The sequence below is a fragment of the Fulmarus glacialis genome, unplaced genomic scaffold (assembly GCF_000690835.1).
Source record: "Fulmarus glacialis isolate BGI_N327 unplaced genomic scaffold, ASM69083v1 scaffold5111, whole genome shotgun sequence".
NCBI lineage: Eukaryota > Metazoa > Chordata > Aves > Procellariiformes > Procellariidae > Fulmarus > Fulmarus glacialis.
Genome location: NW_009192041.1, coordinates 17,024 through 36,457, shown reverse-complemented (window position 1 = coordinate 36,457; position 19,434 = coordinate 17,024). Strand labels below are relative to the sequence as shown.

General features: G+C 36.7%; 1 protein-coding gene across 1 annotated transcript in view; it reads left to right on the top strand.

The window, feature by feature from the left end:
• Positions 1 to 19,434, top strand: part of VEGFC (vascular endothelial growth factor C) — a gene marked incomplete at its 3' end in the record, with an annotated part of 74,504 nt that overhangs the window by 40,461 nt on the left and 14,609 nt on the right. The window contains exons 3-4 of the mRNA XM_009586892.1: positions 16,740 to 16,953; positions 18,358 to 18,548. Coding sequence (XP_009585187.1) covers positions 16,740 to 16,953; positions 18,358 to 18,548 — 405 coding nt within the window. The remainder of the gene's footprint in view (positions 1 to 16,739; positions 16,954 to 18,357; positions 18,549 to 19,434) is intronic.

Sequence of the window (19,434 nt, the reverse complement as noted above, 5' to 3'; positions counted from 1 at the left end):
TTAAAAGAATAAATGATAATTTAAAAATTTCCCCTTTTAGAGATTGCAGTTTTTAGTATTCAGTTCAACTACTCATGTGTTAAGGGGCATCTATTATCTAGACTTTCATTTGGAGTATTGAATTCTGGATGCTTAGAGCACTACTGCTGTATTGAAATAAATATAAATTGGGAGTTGGGTATAAAATAGAAGATGCAAAAATTTGATTAATTTTCTATTTTTCTGTGTGGTTCTGTTCTTTTAAGGCTTGGTTTTTAAAACTGTTGCCCACTATCAGGAGATGTTAAGTATATTTTAAAGACATGATTTTTTTGTAACTGCATGAGTCCCAGAATCTGGACTTTTAGTATAAGCTACAAACATTTGCAATGTCGTAAAAGTTTGGCTTCTAAATCCATGTCTTTGTACCACTTTTTTTCAGAGGAGCTAAATACTTTCTTGTATTTGGAAAATATGTCCTCTTGTAAGGCAGTCAGGTACATGAAAAATAAGCAATAGCCACTCAAATTTCAGGTTTTAGGCCACATTTACCTATTTTAGCTAGGTTTGGGAGACATTTTTAATGAAAATTACATTTCCCAATTCTTTAACTCTTCCCACAAATTGTCTGTCCTTTACACATCAAAAATATTTCCATGTCACCCTCTAATATATCTGAAATCATGAAAATGTGACTCACTAATATATCTGTGATAAATCTGAAATTATGAAAGAGCACATACATAACTATATATTCGTTTGTGCCATTTATACTATTGCTAGATTAGACTATACTGCATTGTCTATTTAATATTCCTTTGAAAAAAATTGTAAGCAAACTATTTAGAATAATGTGCCATATTTTCTGTCTGGGTGTACACTTTCGGACATCTATTACTATCTAGGAGAGCTCATGCTTTCTGAAGACATGATTAAGTATAAATCCTGAGGCAATCACTTTAAATATAATGGCAAATCAACATCTTTGTAATATGCTATACCTCCCGATTCACGATTTGATTACAAGGGTAACTTTTACCTTACTTTTATTTTAAATATTTATTTTTATTTTACTTATTTTAAAGCCTTTTGCCAGGAATATTGGTATAGTCAGTTATAGCTTTTTGTTTGTTTTTTTTCCCCAGAAATTCTGTTGCTTCAAGTTTGGACATACTACTAAATAGGTATAATCCTGCCTGCAAGTGATGTTTGCCTGACATGGCTATTTCAAAGAATTGAGACAGGGCTTTAGTGAGTGTGGTCTTTTGTATTGCCCCTGGGCAAGGCTGTAGGAACCGAAGACTTAAAGTACTGCTCCCTTTCCCATGTATTCCCTGCAGTTACTATTTGATTACTAATTTTGTAAATGGAAAGTATCATGAAATGTTGCTGTTCGTATAAGGAATGTCCATGTGCTCTCCAAAACTACCTTCAAGTGTGTCTAGCCCTAAGAAAGGTGCTGAGTCTGGCAGCACCAGAGTCTGTCTGTGGGCAGAATTGGTAGGTGCAAGTAGTATCGTTGTATAGACAGTCGGCGCTGAGAGATTTTAATGCACGTGTCATTTGGTCTTAAAGACTGTTGAGAGGCTTTTAGGCATCTCCTGTAAGGAATGCTCTGAGTGAATGATGGAATTAAGCTCAGGAAGCCAACCACATATGGTTGCAGAGAACAGGGATCTGTCCTTAAATGACAAGTATTTGTTAAAAATATGAAAAAGGCTGAGAATGGGAGAGAGGTATCTGGACACTTCAGAGGGAAAGTATTTTCTGTTCTGTCTGCAGGCTACAAACTACCATGGCTTAGTGCAAGCTTTACTGAAAGAAGGTCCGAATAAGCCACACAAGAATTTCAAATCACGGAAAATATACATTTTTAAGTTCAGTTTAAAAATGCGCACTTACTTGGCAGGGCTAATTACCTTCCAAAATTGGATTGTCCAGTTCTGATTCCTACCTTCCATGTGTGTGCTCCATGTTTCTTACAGACAGAATAGCAAGATAATACATCTTTCATTTAAATTACAGCAGTCTAGCCTTTGAACTGAATCAATCTACCAGTCTTTGTTATCCAACCTCCCTTACTTGATGTTACAGAATACCATAATACTGAAGGAGACTTAGAAGTTCTCATGTAAAGCCAGCAAGCATCTACTGATCTGTGCATCATCTGGCAGTAGCTGTGCACTCTGCCACTACTGTATATGCCAAGGGGGACAAGAGAGCAATCGTCAGGCTGGTGCTTGAACCCCAAAAAGTTAACTACTGTTTCTGCACGTGGTCCGGACCTGACAGCGCCTGCTGACTGTAGCCTTGTAGCAGTGTCCCAAACTCGGCACTGAGTTTGCGTCCCTTATTTATCAGTAGGAGTTAAGTGCTCTTTTGCGTTTAAAGTAAATAGCTGATAAAATCTCCTGACTAGCACGTGCTTTTCAAGCATGAAAAATACCGGTCCGTACGTCGATTGGCAGTAACTGTTTCACACTGTATTGGAACATAATGTAACCTTGAAAGTGGACCCCATTAAATAGTATTCTGATCACTCACATAGCGATAGCAGAGAAACTACAAAACTTAAGCAGTGATTGTATATCTTCTGTTGCTTGCAACTAAGTGGGGTCTTTTTCACTAAATGAATACACTTTACCCAGCGTGTCACTTTAGTTTATGCGTCTGATTTTGAAAGCATTTAAGAATTAGAAAAATTTTGTTTTAAATCTAGATGTTTAACATAACAATCAAAATGTTCAGGTCTCACCAGTGCATCTTTCTAATCGATAGAACAAATAATTGTTTCTTCTTGACAATGCATTATGGAGCCCATGTATTTCTCTAACACAGATACTATTTTTATTTTTCTACATTTATATCAAAGTGTTCTGCTATAACAGTGGAGAAGATATCACTGAGAACTTTACTTTAGTATAGACACTATGGACCTGAGATAGGATGAGAAGCATGACCGCAGTTCAGAGGGTGTGAGACAGTCAAGTAACATTTTCCTATGGGAAGACCAGTAAGTGCTTGGCTTGCTGCCTGGACAGCTCTGGTTGGATTATTTTTGGTATTTTGCTTGAAATGCTTGCAGTAGCAGAGGCCAAGTCCACGATGTGTAAAGTCTTTCAACATCATCAATCTTCTGTTTAATCCAGCAGAAAGTTCAGAATATAGCTGGTCAGGGAGCTTGAGGTAGCTACATTTGCACAAAGCCCTTGCCTGGGAGGGAGTATTGAGCAAAAGCCCGTTTCCTAAAAATTTATCTGGTAAATACCTTGAGAAACACAACAGAAAGTTAATATAGATCAATAAAGTTATTAGACTAAACTGTAGCACCCTGAAGCTGCTTGGCTTCCCTGTGATACAACCTGCATGGGGAGTTACTGTGTTCTAAATTTTATGTGTTGTTTTCTAATTTCATTGATCTGTTTTCACTTTCCAAGGAGCCCATGTGCCAGGCATTACTTTGGGAGGCATTAGGAGTTAATCAACGTTTTGAAAATGATTGCGCCATATGTATCTCATGTACGTGGTATTTCTGAAAAAAGCAAAGACTGTATCTAGGCGGTCTTTGTAGACTGTAGTAAAGATCAAACTCTAGCCCCCAGGCCGCTTGGGTGTGGGTCAACCCTTGTCGATGCTGCCCAGAGTAGGCTGACCGCACGCACTTGGCATAGCTGTTTATATGGGTCCCCTTAGCTTCCATATCACGTCTCTGAGGCCTAATTACTTTTTTTGTTGTTTTGGAGAGTCCTTCAGTTCAGAGGGATTTTTTTGTTGTTTTTTTGAGTATATTTTATTTTTTAAATAGCAAAAGGGTGTGTTTCAGCCCACTAGAAAGGCGTTTGCGAAGCGTAATGCTGCGGGTGCCCATTGCGTGCTCTGGGAGGTGGCGAAGGGCTTCGTCTGTGCCAGACCAGCTGGGGTGCGCTGGAGACGAACTTGCGGCGTTTTGTGTTTGCACTGTTAGAAGCAGGCCCTTGAGTGAACTGTCTTGTCAGCTGTGTCTGGGTTTTCTCATGCATTGAGTCTGGATGAGGAAGAGACCAACAGGCCTGAACTGACAACATAGAAACACCCTTGCCTTTGAGTCATACAGCTGGTCTGATAAAAAATGATAGCATGCACTTTGTCTAGATTGTAGTGTTTGCATAATGATGAAAAAATGTTTTATGAACATATGTTGTGGGGTAAACTAAGGAAGGACTGCAGGTGACCTGATGTAAATATCAAAAAAAAATTGGAATTGAGAATTAATAGTACAAACATGCTGTGACAGACAAAAATGTTTAGAGAAGTCAACAAAAGCTATTATGGGCATTGGTCAGATCATCTAAAAATCTCCAGGCTGCTTTAATAAGGAGCTGAAATGTAACCAAGAATTTGAGAAAAAGACTTTGGGGTAGGAAAAATACTGTCTTTCTGTTTTAGCAGAATGACTAATACAGTAGTTAGTTCAATAGGTTTTGAAAGCAAATTAGCATGTTTGAAATGAAAAATATAGCAGCAGTGGGACAAACATTGGCTGCCAGGTAACTAATTTTCAAGGTCCAATAATGTTAACCATGGAAGAGCAAAAGAAAGTCAAGGATAACAAAAGGAAACTGAGTTGTAAGGCTTTGGGAGGGTGAAAGACCTAAAAAGCTCAACGTGATATTTAGGGCTAGTAAAACTACAGTTACTGTGAGTATAGGGGCTGAAACATACGACACATAGTGATGTATAGATGCAATACTTAAGCTAGGAGACGAAATCCTGTAATCCTCACTAAACAAAAATCCCATTGAAGTCGGTAGAAGATTTGGGCAAACAAGGAATGTATAACTGGGCAATTAGAGACAAACTTGCAGCCTGACCTTGACTGGGCCTTTGTGCTTGTGATTAGCTGTACCCATAGCATCTGGACACATTTGTTTAAAGGCACAGTCAATTTTAGTGACATCTCAATAAAAGTACAATTATGCCATAGTTAGAGTTCTAATTGATCCAAATGACAAATGTGAATAATTGCAGCCGTATATTAAGGCTACGCTTTTAAAATCTGAGTCTTTTGGAACAGCAAAATTCTGCATTCATTTTTCCTTTCCTTCTCAGTGAAAACAAGAATTTAATAGATACTGTTCTAGTTTTGTCCCTGATAATAGGGTGACAGTTATGTGACTTTTCAGAAATGTAAGGCAGTAAGGGGGATTATTGTGTGGGATGTCAGAAATAACCTCCAAGTAAACTAATAAAAACATATAACAGCATCTGCCATACATGTTTATAAAGCTACATTAACAATTGCTCTCCAAATTGTTTCAAAACTATTTCAATATGAAACAAAATGTTCTTAAAGTTCATTCATTTACATTTTTCCCCTCTTCTGCGATCCTAGTTCAAATAAAATTGAAAATAAACAAAACACTTTCTTTTGAAACAAAATGTAATTCAGCATACCAGAAATGTCATTCTCACTGCCAGTTACTCTGATGGGGCATGTGTTCCCTGTGTCTGAATCTACTTTGTTTCAAAAGAGCTGCTGTATCTTTTTTGAGGAAAAATTGAGGAAATTGCAGTTCTCAGTAAAAGAATTGCTAGAAACGTACGCAGGAACAGACAGAAATTGTTTCATGGTCTGGTCCTGTAAATGGTAACCTCAGTGACATCAATGGGCTCTTGGTATTAACAAGTGTATGTCCAAAATTCCAATTTCCAGGACTGCAATCCTGCAAAGATGTGTGTGTGCTTCATGGTACACACAATAAGCTGCTGGGGAAAAGAGTCAAAGGAATCCTTCTACTACATTAGTTTTGTGTGTACATAACTCCATCATGGTTTTATATGCAAATGATTGAAAATAATCTCTGCAGATTGACTTTGGGAAGTGGTTTCATATGTTTGAAAAAGCGCTTCCTTAAGGGCTGTTGGTAGTGCTAGAGAATTTGAAATTTCACTTCTGCATAAATTCTCGTGCTTTGACGCTTTCTTCTGCTAAAATCTCAAAACAACTCTGGAACCTTTTTTTGAGGAAACTGGCTAATACGACAGGATCTATTTTATTCAGAAAGTCTAGAGCCCTTTACTTTGATTTAGTTGTTTCTTCCTTTTGTATTAGAATCTGTCATCTCGAGATGTCTACCTTTTCTTCTGAAGAGTGAAATCTCAGGGTGCTCTGAGCCTGAGACTGGGTGTTAGGTTGCACTATCCTGGTACTAACCAACTTTTACTCCCGTATCTCTTTCTTCCCTCACTCCCATTTTCGCCTCACAAACCTGATAGCTGGGTTTGTTTACTTCAAGTTCTTCTGTTCAAGACTCTATGACCAGGTGAATACAAAATGCAGTGATACAAACCCATATTTTTCATAAAATAATTGTTTACTTCTAAGAGCAGATAAAAAGCTTAACATGAGAAAATATTTCATTATAACGGTAAGGTTTATGCAAGTGCTTAGCTTAATTTTAAACATCTTCCTTACATCTTTCCACAGACTGAATAACTAGAACCTCTGTTCCCCTTTCTTCTGCTCTCTGTATGCCTCCTTTTAATATATAATCCTTATAAATCCGTTTTCTTTTTCATTAGTTTCTGGGCCTGGATAAGAATGCGGGCAACTCAGCAAGGTGGTATAGGGGAAGTTCCAACTAATGGCAACCATCGTGGATTTCAAGATGCAGTATTATACCTTCCATGAGAGATTATACGTACTCTTGCAATCCAGTGGAAGTTGATAGCTCAGGGCATACTTTGTAAATCTGTTCTTGCAAAAACTTCATTCTGCTGTCAAGCCTTCTTCAAAAAGTCTTCTGATAACATACTGTGCTCAGCATTGGATTACTCTGTGTCCTGTCAGTATAAATTAGGATCTAGTTTAATACTGCTGATGTTCCCTGACCCTTTTTAAGTAACATTACAGTACAATACACTATTCAGAATAATTTAAGCCAAAAATAATGGGCAACATATATTTCTCCTGATTTGGTTGCATGAAAGGGAATTGTTTCCAAGTCTCAATCTAGTTCTTGGATTTGCTGTTCTCAAGGATTCTTTTGCCTTTCTCCATCTCATGCCTTGCTGACAAATCTCTTAATATCTGTCAGGTTTTACATGGTACAATAAGCTTTCTTCTTCAGTGATAGACAAGCATTACTTCTCTTTTTGTGATCAAAAACCCTTGTTGTTGTTTTATTTTTTCCTCCCCATAGTTCAGAAGGGATGTGACAGCTCCACAGAACTACTGACCTTTTATATCGTAACTGGCAATGAAGTTAGCCCATCAGGGAAAGCAAAGGTGTGTCTTACATCATTTTACCCTTTCTGTAGAGAGGAATACCTCAGCTGTTGATTGCAGTACCTGAAAGTGTGCAGCTGGTACAGGCTATTCAAACATAGGAAGAATAAAACGGTATTCTTCCATGCCACACTATCCCATAGTTCTCAAATATTGATGTGTTAAAGTACTGTATTTTCTTGGGTTTAGATAATTTGCTCTTAATGGAACATTATGGCTTTGTGTGTGGATAAAGGATTTTGTTATTGTCTTCTGTTTTTAAAATGTTTTCAGTGTAATGTTGTACTTAAAGGCTTGAAAATAAATCTTCCTCTCTTGTACTTTTCTAATCCGTTTGGAATTTTGAGATTAAGATTGGATAGTGCTTTTCTCTGTTGTCAGGCTATTTTTTCCTGCAGCCTCAAAGGGCAAGAAAAAAAATATTATAGGCTCAATGTCTAAACAAGTGTTTTTGTTTCTGTGTAACTTCTCTGTAACAGATGTCAAACGGTGATCCAAAGGATGTTCCACACAGAATTTATGATGGAACAAATTTCAAATCCAGATTATCAGGCTGGGCACAAGTGGGTGGTGCATAGCAGGTGCTTTGCATTGTGTGCCTACCTCAGGCTAACAAAATTCAGATGATCTCTGTCTTTTGCCTACATTAGCAAAGAACCTTTACATAAAATATTTGGGTAATACTTTGACAACAAAAATAAAAGCTGCTTCTGGTATGTTGTTTATTAATGAAATCTCACAATTTAATACCTTAATTACCAAAGGCTTAGCTGTGTGATGTGTTAGTCTGGCGTTTTACTTTGAGTTACCAAATAGACTTTTTTTAAATGACTTGTGTAAAATGAACTGAAGAAACGTGATGCTAAATAAAATAATCAGATAATAATGCAATTTTAATGGCATACGCTTCAAAACTCTAAAATTTAATAAAATACCCAGGTTTCTAAGAGCCTTTATGTTTCCTTTTTCATGTATACAAAACTTGTTTGTAATAATTTAAAACAAAGATTTTGCAACTGGAATTGCTGTGTTATAACTTGCTCATTATTCTTTAGCCTTTTGTTGAGTTTTAAGTAGTGCATTGTGTTTATAGCTGGAATATTTGTTGAAATAGGCAATGTGACAAGGTAGGTGGTCTTTAATTAGTATTTCTGTACAGATCTGTAAACTGTGCAAGGCTTGTTTAACAATACAGAAATCATGTCCTATTAGATTAAGACATTTGTTTAGGAATAAAGTTCAACTTTTTCTTTGAAATCTAATTGATCTTGTTTCATGGCCTGTGAAATTATTTATTTTAAGAACTGTTTTAAAAGTATAATTAATTCAAGAAATTTCTGTGAGCTGTCACTAAATATTTAGACCACAGATTAATTACATTTGCTCAGGGCTTCAAATAGTGATTTAAAAACTCAGTGAGAAGGCAGGTTACTTAGCAGTGAGAAAAATTATACAACAATGATAAGAGGTGACATGTTCTTGTAATCCTTCTGTCCTATAAATGGCCACATTGTTAAAAATTCAAGAATAAACAAAAGACTTGAACTGAAAACTAAATACTGTTATCGCAGTGAGAACACCCCATATGCTGTAGCCTATGTGTTCTGCATAACTCAGAAATGTTCTTAAGAATGTGCAATTTCTTATTCCAGCTCTTAGTGCAACCTTTTTGTGTGTATTATTGACCCGTAGAATAGAAAACATTACAGTAAAATTGTACCTACTGCCTATCACTTCATACATGGCCAGAACTCTTACTTCTCACTAACTAATTAGAGTCTAGGATGTCTTCGCATAGCACACGTACTGTGCTTAAGCAGTATCTCAGAATGGGCTGGCATTCAGATTAAATGTCCCTTACCTTTCTGCTTAGTAAATCTCTACTTGAGAAGCTTTTTTAATTCTCGCTGCGTGTGTTACATCTGCTGAAGTGATGACAGATAATTGCAGTGTTACCATGTTAATAGTTTTCTTCAAAAACTGTCTCCATATTTGTTTGCTTTTACTGACAAAGCTAATGGCAGTTGCTAATAAAAGTAATGATGATACCAATGAAAGCTCGGTAAAGACTGGAAATACACAATCTTCTTATAAAGGCCTGGTAGTTTATTCTTGTGTACTGATTATAATGAGATATGTCTGACTGTTAGAAGGACAACAAAAGGTTGCAGGGTATTTTAAAAAAACCAGCAATATTCAAACCATTTAAAAAAATTGCCTAACTGGCGTTTTATCATTTTCTGAGAGAGTAAGATCTTATAACCAGAATTTTTAGTTGGAGTTCAATTTCGAAGTATTTAAGTTTTCTTTTCAGAATTGTGTGGTTCACTTTCCTCAGTGTTAGTTAAAAGTTGCTTAAAAGTATTCAAAATAATCATATTGTTTTTATAATGTGTCAGACTCTACAGAACTGCCATGTGGCATCAACCCAGATGCCTTGTAGTCGGGGCACGTGCAATTGGCACCAGAAGCTCGCAGGCTGCATTGGTTGTGTTGCAGAGGGCACTGGTATTCTCATGCTGCTAGCTGTCTCCTTTCCGGCGGATCGCTGTGTCTGTTAGCCACTTTCATAATCCAGCAATTGTCCCAATGTTGTCCTTTATTTTCACTTTACAAATGTTTTTTACTTACAAATGGTTTCCCCTTTCTTCTGGTCATGCATCTGGTCATGCATGGTGATCCTTGCGTTTGTCACCACTGATTACTGTACCTGTGGATGACCAAGAAAATAATACACGAATCTCATCTGGTACAGATTGCACTGCCTGACGTCTCCAAGATTTAATCAGATGTAAGCCTTTCAGCAGCAATAATCCAAATCCTTACTGATTTGAATCAATTAAAGAATCCAGATGCAGCGGCACTTAAACAGCAAATGGTTATCCCACAAATTTCCATGACTGCTGGGCAGCCTTTGACCTTTAATTTGTGGGCTGAGCTAGTGTGAGCTCCTGGATAGTGAATTGAGTCTATTGAAAACAGGCTTGATTTTTGTATTTTATTTTGCAATTACGACTTGCTGTATTCTTGGAAATAGTCTGCAGGGATTTACGACCACAAGTTGAAGACTACTGCTGTGGAACAATGCAAATTTCAAAGATCGGGCTGAAGTGCATGAGAACAAAACTTTTTCTGTTAGTATAATCTAGTTGTGAAATTGCTTCAAAAAAGGTCATAGATATTTAGGGTCTGGCTAAGGTGCTACCAACGTCTTTCTCAAAACCGCTTTCCATCATAGTCAGGGATGGTGTTTACTCACACCTTTTCCCATTTCTACACACACACGCGTGTGTGTCCGATCGTATGGATTTCTCTCATGGCACTGTGGCATTACTGTCTCTAGTTGTATCAGATACCATGTCACCTATAACAATGTCTTAATTGCCCAGACTCGTAAAAACCTGGGAGAACTGTCCATCTTAAGATGAGCTTCTAAAGCCAGCAGAGCAGGGAGTTGCTCTAGAAAGCAAATGGAATGATTTTTCTCTCTCACTGCTTCCCAGGGAAATCAGACTCGGATCATAAAAGGGTATTTTCATAAGTAATTCCCATTGAATGTATGAAAGTACTGGCATTTTATTAGGGAACATTGAGAACCATTCAGGAATGCAGGTGCTTGAGGAATAAGCACCAGCCAAGGAGCGTGTTTCAGAACCTTGGTAGCAACTAAATGGTTGACTGAAGGACCAAACATAAGTGCCATTGTCCAAATCTATAATCTTGGAATTTTTTTTCAGCATTTTCTAAGAATATCTAAATAAAATATTATCTGAAAAATGCTGACTTGCATAAAAATTGGATTTCCCTTAAAATGGAGATTTTACACTAACTATCTCAGCTTAAACACTTGTATTCATAAACAGGAGAGCAATATTAAGTAATATAAGCCTAGGATGATTATTTAGCAGCTTGTGTATCTTCCTCACCAAAAATGTTCCAGACAAAAGAAAAAAAATGTGATGTATAATATAGAAGTGAAATTTCTGTAGTCTTAAGCTTGTCCTCATAGCCAATGTCTCTTTCTTCCTTTTTAAAAAATTTTCTTTCAAATCTCTCCTCAAACTCATTTGTTTTTCCTTGCCTATCCACTTTGTACGTTCTTCCTCCCCACCCCCCCCATTTATTTGTTTTCTTTGCCTGGTGTTATTCTTGGTATTTAAAACGCCAGAATGAATAGAGATCACTTAAAGCATAATTTAGTTCAGACCATTTTATTTATTTTATACTTTCATTCTTGTTATGTTTGTCTGATGTGCTTTGTAAACTCTTTGGAACAGAGACCGATTCTAATCTCTCTGCTGTTCTCATGACGTTTTGATTTAGTTCAAATTAACCGCAGTGGTCTTACTACTTATTTAAAGTAACGTGAAATAAAAAATTACGCTCATTGTTAGCGTTTCACTTCTGTAAGGCACTGTTTTGTTACTATATTGAATGGTAACTTAAAAGTTTGCAACTGCGGATAGTCATTCGGTTTTACTAGTGACAAATTAGTACATATGAGATAAAAATCAGGGCTATTCTAGCATGGTTGTAGAGGTGGATAAAAAAGTTGAATTTAATTATTAACTACAGCTAAGATATTTAATTAGGATATTTTCTTTTTTTACTGGCATCAACTTGCAAAAAACACTAGTGCTGAAATACATGAAAATTACAATAAATTATGCAAGTAAAGTGTTTATACATACTTTTCTTTTGCAATATTTCCATTTGCTTGCATACTGTTTGTTTCAGCATTAGAATGTAACTATTTGATTTTTAATACATTCCAGTCAGTCGATAAATACTGTATATAAGCATATTAAAATGGAGGGGTTTATAGACAGCATTTTCCTATTAAGAATTGTGAACAAAATCCTTGAAAATGAAATGAGCTGACAACTGTAATTGGAGCAGATGCGTAAAGTACCGTTATAACACATTGCACCATCAATTATGTGTCAAACATGCTGCCAAATATTAAGTGTTCTGACCTTTGTTATTAGTAATAGAGGCAGACACTGGGAACATGTGAAGGACAAATAATGTAATGCATGGAAAAATCTATTATAGATTTGATTTTGTTAATGGATATAGAGCCCATTTGGTGTCCTGCCCCTCCCCTTGTAAGCTATAATTTTTTAAAAAACTGGACATACCATGTAGTGGAAAGCCACATTGTGAAAAACATGCTTTGATAGAATAAAATGTTCCTAAGTTAAATAAATTAATAGTGACAGAAAGCTTGTCATCAAGTTTTACTACTTTATTTATATATGTATTTGTCATTTCCCGTGTTCCTTGGGAAATAATGTGGAAGAAGTGAAATGAAGCAGGCTTGTCTTTACTGTATTCACCATTCATTCTTGTATTTTTAAGTTGTTATTTTGCTCAATATCGTCTATCATCGTGTAGAGATTAGCTAGTCAAAGATTTAGTCAACGTCTTTCTCCAGACTATAGCTTCTAATGTTTTTAGGTGATCATGCAGGACAATATTGATAATATGTAAAAATGACAAAACCAGCAGAAGGGCCAACCAAAGAACAGCGAAAGGAGTGGTGGTGTTTTAAAAAAAAAAAAAAAAAAAGTCACAAAAACCAACTCCTTAGCTGACTTAAATAGAGCAAAGAAAATAGAAAATGTGGGACAGAGAAAACTCCTTCCTCTGCAGGCACCGATGGCACTGATTTCCTGCTTCCTTCTCGAACATAGATCTCAGAATGTCTCGGCAATAAAATGTTAAGCAGTTGATCCAGGATTTCATGTGGAGTGCACTGCAACTAATTCACGTGAAAATCAATGGACTGTTTACAGTTATCAAAAAGCTTACTTTGGTCCTAAAAGTTGCAGAATTTCTCTTATCAAAAATTTGTTAATGTTATATTACTTTCAGACAATAAAACAATTATTTAGTATTTTTTTTTTTTTTTTAATTTAAGATTACATTTGGGAATAACTAGCTTGGTGACAAACATTTCTTTCCAAATTTCGTAAGTTTGCATAAGCTTAATGAAAAATTAGAGCTCCTCTGATTTGTAGTACATTTTTGTTGATGTTACTTTCTTTGTGTCTTGTCATAAATTCTAAATAGGTGTTGAAGTCTGGATTTCCATCGCAAAATCATTTTGAGGTTTAATTTTTTTTTTTCAGTGTCCTACACTAAAAGCCGATGCACAATTAAGAAAGAGCAAAGAATTTGGAATAAAAGATAGGGACCAAGACAGTATATTTTTGTGAAATTAACCGAAATTTAGACAAAATAAAAAATGTTGCCAGACAACTCTTATATTTACAGAAGCAGTTGCATTCCTCTCTTAAAAATTTAGAAACTTTTTAACAGTCCTTAATGATCTGATGCCTTTACTGTATGCAGATCACACTCTTCTAATCAACCAGAACTTAAGATTTAGTTTGATGTTCATGTCAACCATAAAGTTTGACTGTTGTACAAAATTAAATAACTCCACAAGCTCCTTACACTTATGTTCCTTTAAACAGTTTGACACAGATGAGAGTAATTTGCTGCAGTTCAAAAATACATGCCTTTCATAGACTTACAGTGAATATACTAGGAAGAGATCATTGATCTGTGTGTCAAGGTAATATTGGAAACATATTGAAAAATCAACATCTATTTTCTGTTCTTTTTTTTTCCTGACTCTGGGCACTGCATGTACTGTATTTGGTATACATGTATGGATTTCCTTCTCCCTTTCTTGCTAAATCAGGAGAGGGGAGAGAACAAAAGCCCTCTAGTGATCCAAGTTGGTTTTCCAGTATATTTGTAAGTTTGAATTGAAGCCATCTTTACAAGCAAATGGCTTTATTAAAGTAAACACAAAATAATTCAGATACAATAATGATGATTCATTTTTTAAAAAAAGTAATTGTATATATGTGCTCCAGAAATTGTTTTCCTTTTGTTCATACTAAGTGAGCACTTCATGTTGTAGGCAGTATCCTCCATTCTTCACGTGGCACTCTGGCCCATGGAATATCCAGGAAGAAATGCATTTGAAAACAATACTTCATTAAATTAGATACAATACTTTATTAAAGCCACTAATTTCTTCATGTTTTGACTTTTATTCATACATATTTTATATGTGTATACCAAATTCGCTGTCCGGCTGGAAAGACATGACTTGATTTCCTGACCAGAGAGGGTTTCATCAACACAGATTATTTCTAACAAATATGACCTCTTTCCTGCTCCGTACGCTGGCTTCTTATCAACAAAGTAATTTTGAGTTTCAGTACTTATTTTTCTGATGATCTAGGCCCATACCTTGAATATCTGAAACAACAGTAGCCAGCGTTTTGTCTACAGTGGGTTGCACAGGCTTTCAAGGGATTCGTCAAAGGTTGGTGAACCTTTGGTTGGATTATTTTTCCATGTCACCCCCGTGATCTGCTGGTACCTCCTAGGATCAGCTACTAGATGACTAAACACAGTTTCCATTCCCGTGCCTTTTACGTAATGGACTGGCATCCAGCCTTGTGACAGGTTATGCACGCCGCCTCCATCCCGTGACCTCCCGTGCCACGCATATTCCCATCACGTGGCAGGCACGCATCTGCGACGCGGGCATTTACTGCGCTGGTGCAGCGACCCCCTTCTCGTGACTCAAGGGGCATGTGCTGTAGCGCTCTCAGGAAACAGCCTGGCAGGAATGAGGCTACTCAAACCCTGTTCTTATCACCTCTTGAGAGAGACGAAAGCAAGCAGACAGTGGCCGAATTTGTTGTTTGTTCAGCTTGGATTTTTGTCTCTGATCCACTCGTTGAGAACCTGTGTGGCGTCCTGCAAGGAGAACAGGGGAGTGAGATGCTCTGTGTTGCCAACAAATTTGAAGACAAGGCCCCAACCTACTGCTTGCTGGGTGGCTTGGGTCAGAGATGACCCTTCCTATGGAGGCAAGGAAAGAGATGAAGTCCTGATTGAATGTGTTTCTGAGACTGATAGCTTGACTGTTAAAATCTCCCAGGACAAAGTATTCTGTCTGATAACTGTGGTTAGCAACGCTTTAGTGAAAACTTTTTTTTTTCTTCATAACACTTTGATGTACAAAATGACGTTGAAATCTGCATTAGCTTTGGCTTCTGTAGTTGCAGAAATTAGTTCTGTGAATCTGCCTTACCGGGGTGTTTCTCCTGGATTTGGCACCTGATAAGGAAGTGGATGGGACAGTGTGTGCCATTTTGTACCCTTTTAGTTGTTTGTGAGACAAGGAGCAGTTTTGGTTCAGGTCAGCTGGTTCAGCACCGGTCGTTTCACTTGCGTAGTGTTCAAAATCACTTACTGAAATAATTTCTTTTTTGTTATAGTGGAGTTTGGTAAAGAATCCTAAATTTCAATTTCTATAGTTTCATATTTCTGGTTTTAGACGTGCATTTTACACTGTTACAGCCTTGTTATTCTTGGACCAGCGCAAAAGTTTTGTAGTAACCTTTACAGAGTCTGTAGCCAGTTGCTAGACACTTTTTACAAAGTGTACCTCTATATTTTGTGTCTCATACTGCCATCTAAGGGCCACGGAGGCTGAGAAGGTGGCTAAGGGTTCTTCAGTGGTTTTCTTTCTCCTTACTGCCCTTCCCTCTGGGAAGTCAGCAATTCATGGATGAGAGAGGGTGGACAGGGAATAACAGCAGTCCTTTGATGCAAGATGTTGTTTCATCTAAGAGGATAGAGGAATCTTCCAGATAAGTGAGAAATGAGAATGTAAATCTGAGTCGTAGTCTTTTAGGAAAATGCAATTGCAATGAGTTTGTGTAAAACCCAGCAAATAAGAAAGGGCGATTACAGGATTTTAGGCCACTCTTGGACAACAAATTAAGGAGTGTAGTGCTTAGAGTCCTGAAGAGTTTCAGCTGAAACTCTTAGCAGTGAGGGAGCGTGCAGTTCAGATTCTTAAAGGTACCGATGTCCTTGACTCCTACTGATTTAAGGATTAGTGCTTTATAATAGAATTTGCTTATTAAGATTTTCCCTTAAAAGGTACAAAATCACATGAATTATTTTCTTCTTTTTTCTAATTTCACTGGTTTTGCATTTCTCCATGTTTTCATTTTCCTGTACTAAGGGAAAATGGGCAAAAATGTGGTGTTACTTTAAGGGTATGTGATCTTAAATAACATGAACATCATTTAAATATTTTGGAGTTTAAGCATTCAAAATTTTATCATGAAAACTTTTCTTTCCAAGATAAAAATGCATTTTTTTTTTTTTTTTAATCTGCAAATGGTACTTGTATAGGCTTAATTCTGTAGCTCCTTCCTCACACAGATGTTTTGAATGACAAGTATGATAAAGAATTAGTGGCACAAGCAAAACATTTCAGTATTTGTCAATATAGTATTGTTGGCATTGACTGACAAAAGCAGTTTTTGTAATGAGGACCCTTTTGAGCACAACTTTATTTTACAATGCATGAGTTGTTTTTCAGGCTAGTTTCCAGCAAACCTTGTGTAATAGAGAAAGTAATTAATGTTGCATGTTACTTTGACAGGCTCATGCAAGCAAAGACCTGGAAGAGCAGTTGCGGGCTGTGTCCAGTGTGGATGAACTCATGACAGTACTTTACCCAGAATACTGGAAAATGTTCAAATGTCAATTGAGGAAAGGAGGTTGGCAACACAACAGGGAACACTCCAGCTTTGACACAAGATCAGATGATTCACTGAAATTTGCCGCAGCGCACTATAATGCAGAGATCCTGAAAAGTAAGTACAGGACACAAAACACATTCTAACACACAATAAATTAAAATCCGAAAAGCATCATCAGCATCAGCATCATCAGTAAACCACCCTCAGCAGTTTGATTTGATGTAATGGCTATAAAATAAAATCTTTGACAGTCAACCTTCTGTAACGAAATAAATTGCTCCACAGACCTATTTTTGGTACATCCAGTGTAAGAAAGGTATAGACTGCTTTCTCAGCTCAGTAGATATAGGAATTGAAGTGTTTGTCTTCAGGTATAAGGAATCCTGCTTGGTAGAGGCTGTAACAATTTTGCAGAAAGCAAAGAGGGCAGTAATAGTTGGATTTATTGAACTGTTTCTGCTCATTTTCTGCAATTATTCATGGCTGGTAATGCTTTCTTCTCTTACGTGTTACTGCTTTAGGAGGCCAAATAATCCACTTGTAGCTTTTTCCTGTTAGAGGGCAGTTGTCATGATGTTATGCTCAAACCAGAAAAAAACAGCTTTCAAACAAATGTGTCGATACCCCTTAGTGTTTCAGATGGCCTGGATAAAAATATAATTAGCTTACAATTTAAGCAAGTGCTTGCAGGAAGAGAAACACAGGATTTATAGCAGGAGGCATATTTTTTGACATGATACTGGAAATCATGTACCTTAATGGAGACTTTAAGGTACACATTAGGTGAAATTTCCATTTTTGCTGAATAGGCTACCGAAAACTGGCTCCAAGAGAGAATAAAGGGGCCTGTACTGCTGCAAGTCTCATGGCTGTTTAGCGTAAGATTGTATTTGGCAAAAGGCTGTATAACACAATGTAAAATGTTTGCCCAAATTTGCATGGATAATCTGAGCAAAAATACCACCTTTCAGATTAAATCATATCGTGTATATAATTGCTAAATAATGACCTTTTGCTTTAAATTATACTCTAGTAGTTAACAAGGTAAACATGTATTCAAATTAATTTCACATTAAGTGTGTAGGCATCAAATTTAATGTTTTTAATATATAGTATCCAAGTGAAGTACCTGTGTGGGACCAGTTAAAGTTAATTTGCGGAGACGTGTAGTACTTCTTTAGACTTCACTCAAGGTGAGACTCACCCCAGGCACAGGAGAAAGGACATGTACAGCTTTAGCTGTAAATGCTGTAAGATCTGCCCAGCCTTGTTAGGTTCCCTCTTAGCTCCACTGTGACTTTTCTTCTGCTCCATGACAATATGTCACATCCCTATGAAGAAGAAAAATTAGATAGAAGTTAACACAGCAAGATGTGTATTTCACTGAATAAAGGGTGTGACTCTAGCAATGCATATTCTGATTCTAAACTTTAAAAAAAATCCTACTAATTTACTGCAGGAGAGTATTGTTTTTAAACAGTTACTTTATAACACATGAAATTCCCTACAACTTGGCAGGTATTGATACTGAATGGAGAAAAACTCAGTGCATGCCACGTGAAGTGTGTGTGGATGTGGGAAAAGAGTTTGGAGCAACTACAAACACCTTCTTTAAACCCCCATGTGTATCCATCTACAGATGTGGAGGTTGCTGCAATAGTGAAGGACTCCAGTGTATGAATATCAGCACAAATTACATCAGCAAAACAGTAAGTTCTCACTCTTATTACAGTCCCAGTGCTCCTTGCAAATCCATTTATGATAATGCATATTTTAAATCTTCTTATTGCTACTATGAGGAAGGAAAAAAATCAATTCCAGAATACATAGGAAAAACAGCTGAAGAGACTACTGCCTGGAAGAAAATGTTTAACACTCTTTTCCCCCAAATATATTTTTTTTCTTTTTTTCTTTTTTTTTTTTTTAGGGAAAAAAAAATTATGATGTCCCATTCTCAGTTTTGAGATTATCTGTGAAACCTAATTCTATCCTTTTTTTTTTTTGCATCTACCATTTGCCTGCTGTATGAGGCAAGCACTCTCTGGAAAACTAGCCTGTGATTTTATTTGTGAAGACTGTTTTAGGACATGTGCAGGCAGGATACATGTTGCAAATAAAGCCTTTTAGGAACTGAACTTTACTGTATTCTATTTGTTTTGTTTTAATGCATCTTCCTCAGGTGTATGTGCTATTTTTATTCTTCAAGTTCAGGGCTAGTGATAAGGTAGGAGTATGCAGAGATTATGCATTCAGCCTGTGAGCTGCCTTTAAAGGAAAAGCATACAGGCATCATTCTGTTTTAAGTAGCTATAACAACTATCACATTATCTTACAACAACATTTCCCTCAAAAATCATGTAAATATAGTCATGCTTTAAAATGTTTGCTAGGGTATTCTGCTTTTGTAACAGTATTTGGTAGAGGGTTTGTTGGTTGTGGGCTGTTTTACTTTTTACCTCATCTTTCTGATATTTTGAAGAAAACTAATTTTAGTGTAAATCTTGCTTCCTTTTTCAACTAGATTCATCTAGCTGGAGATGCAATATTTATAAGGAAGATACACAACTGCAAAGCCAACTATAAAATCATAGCCCA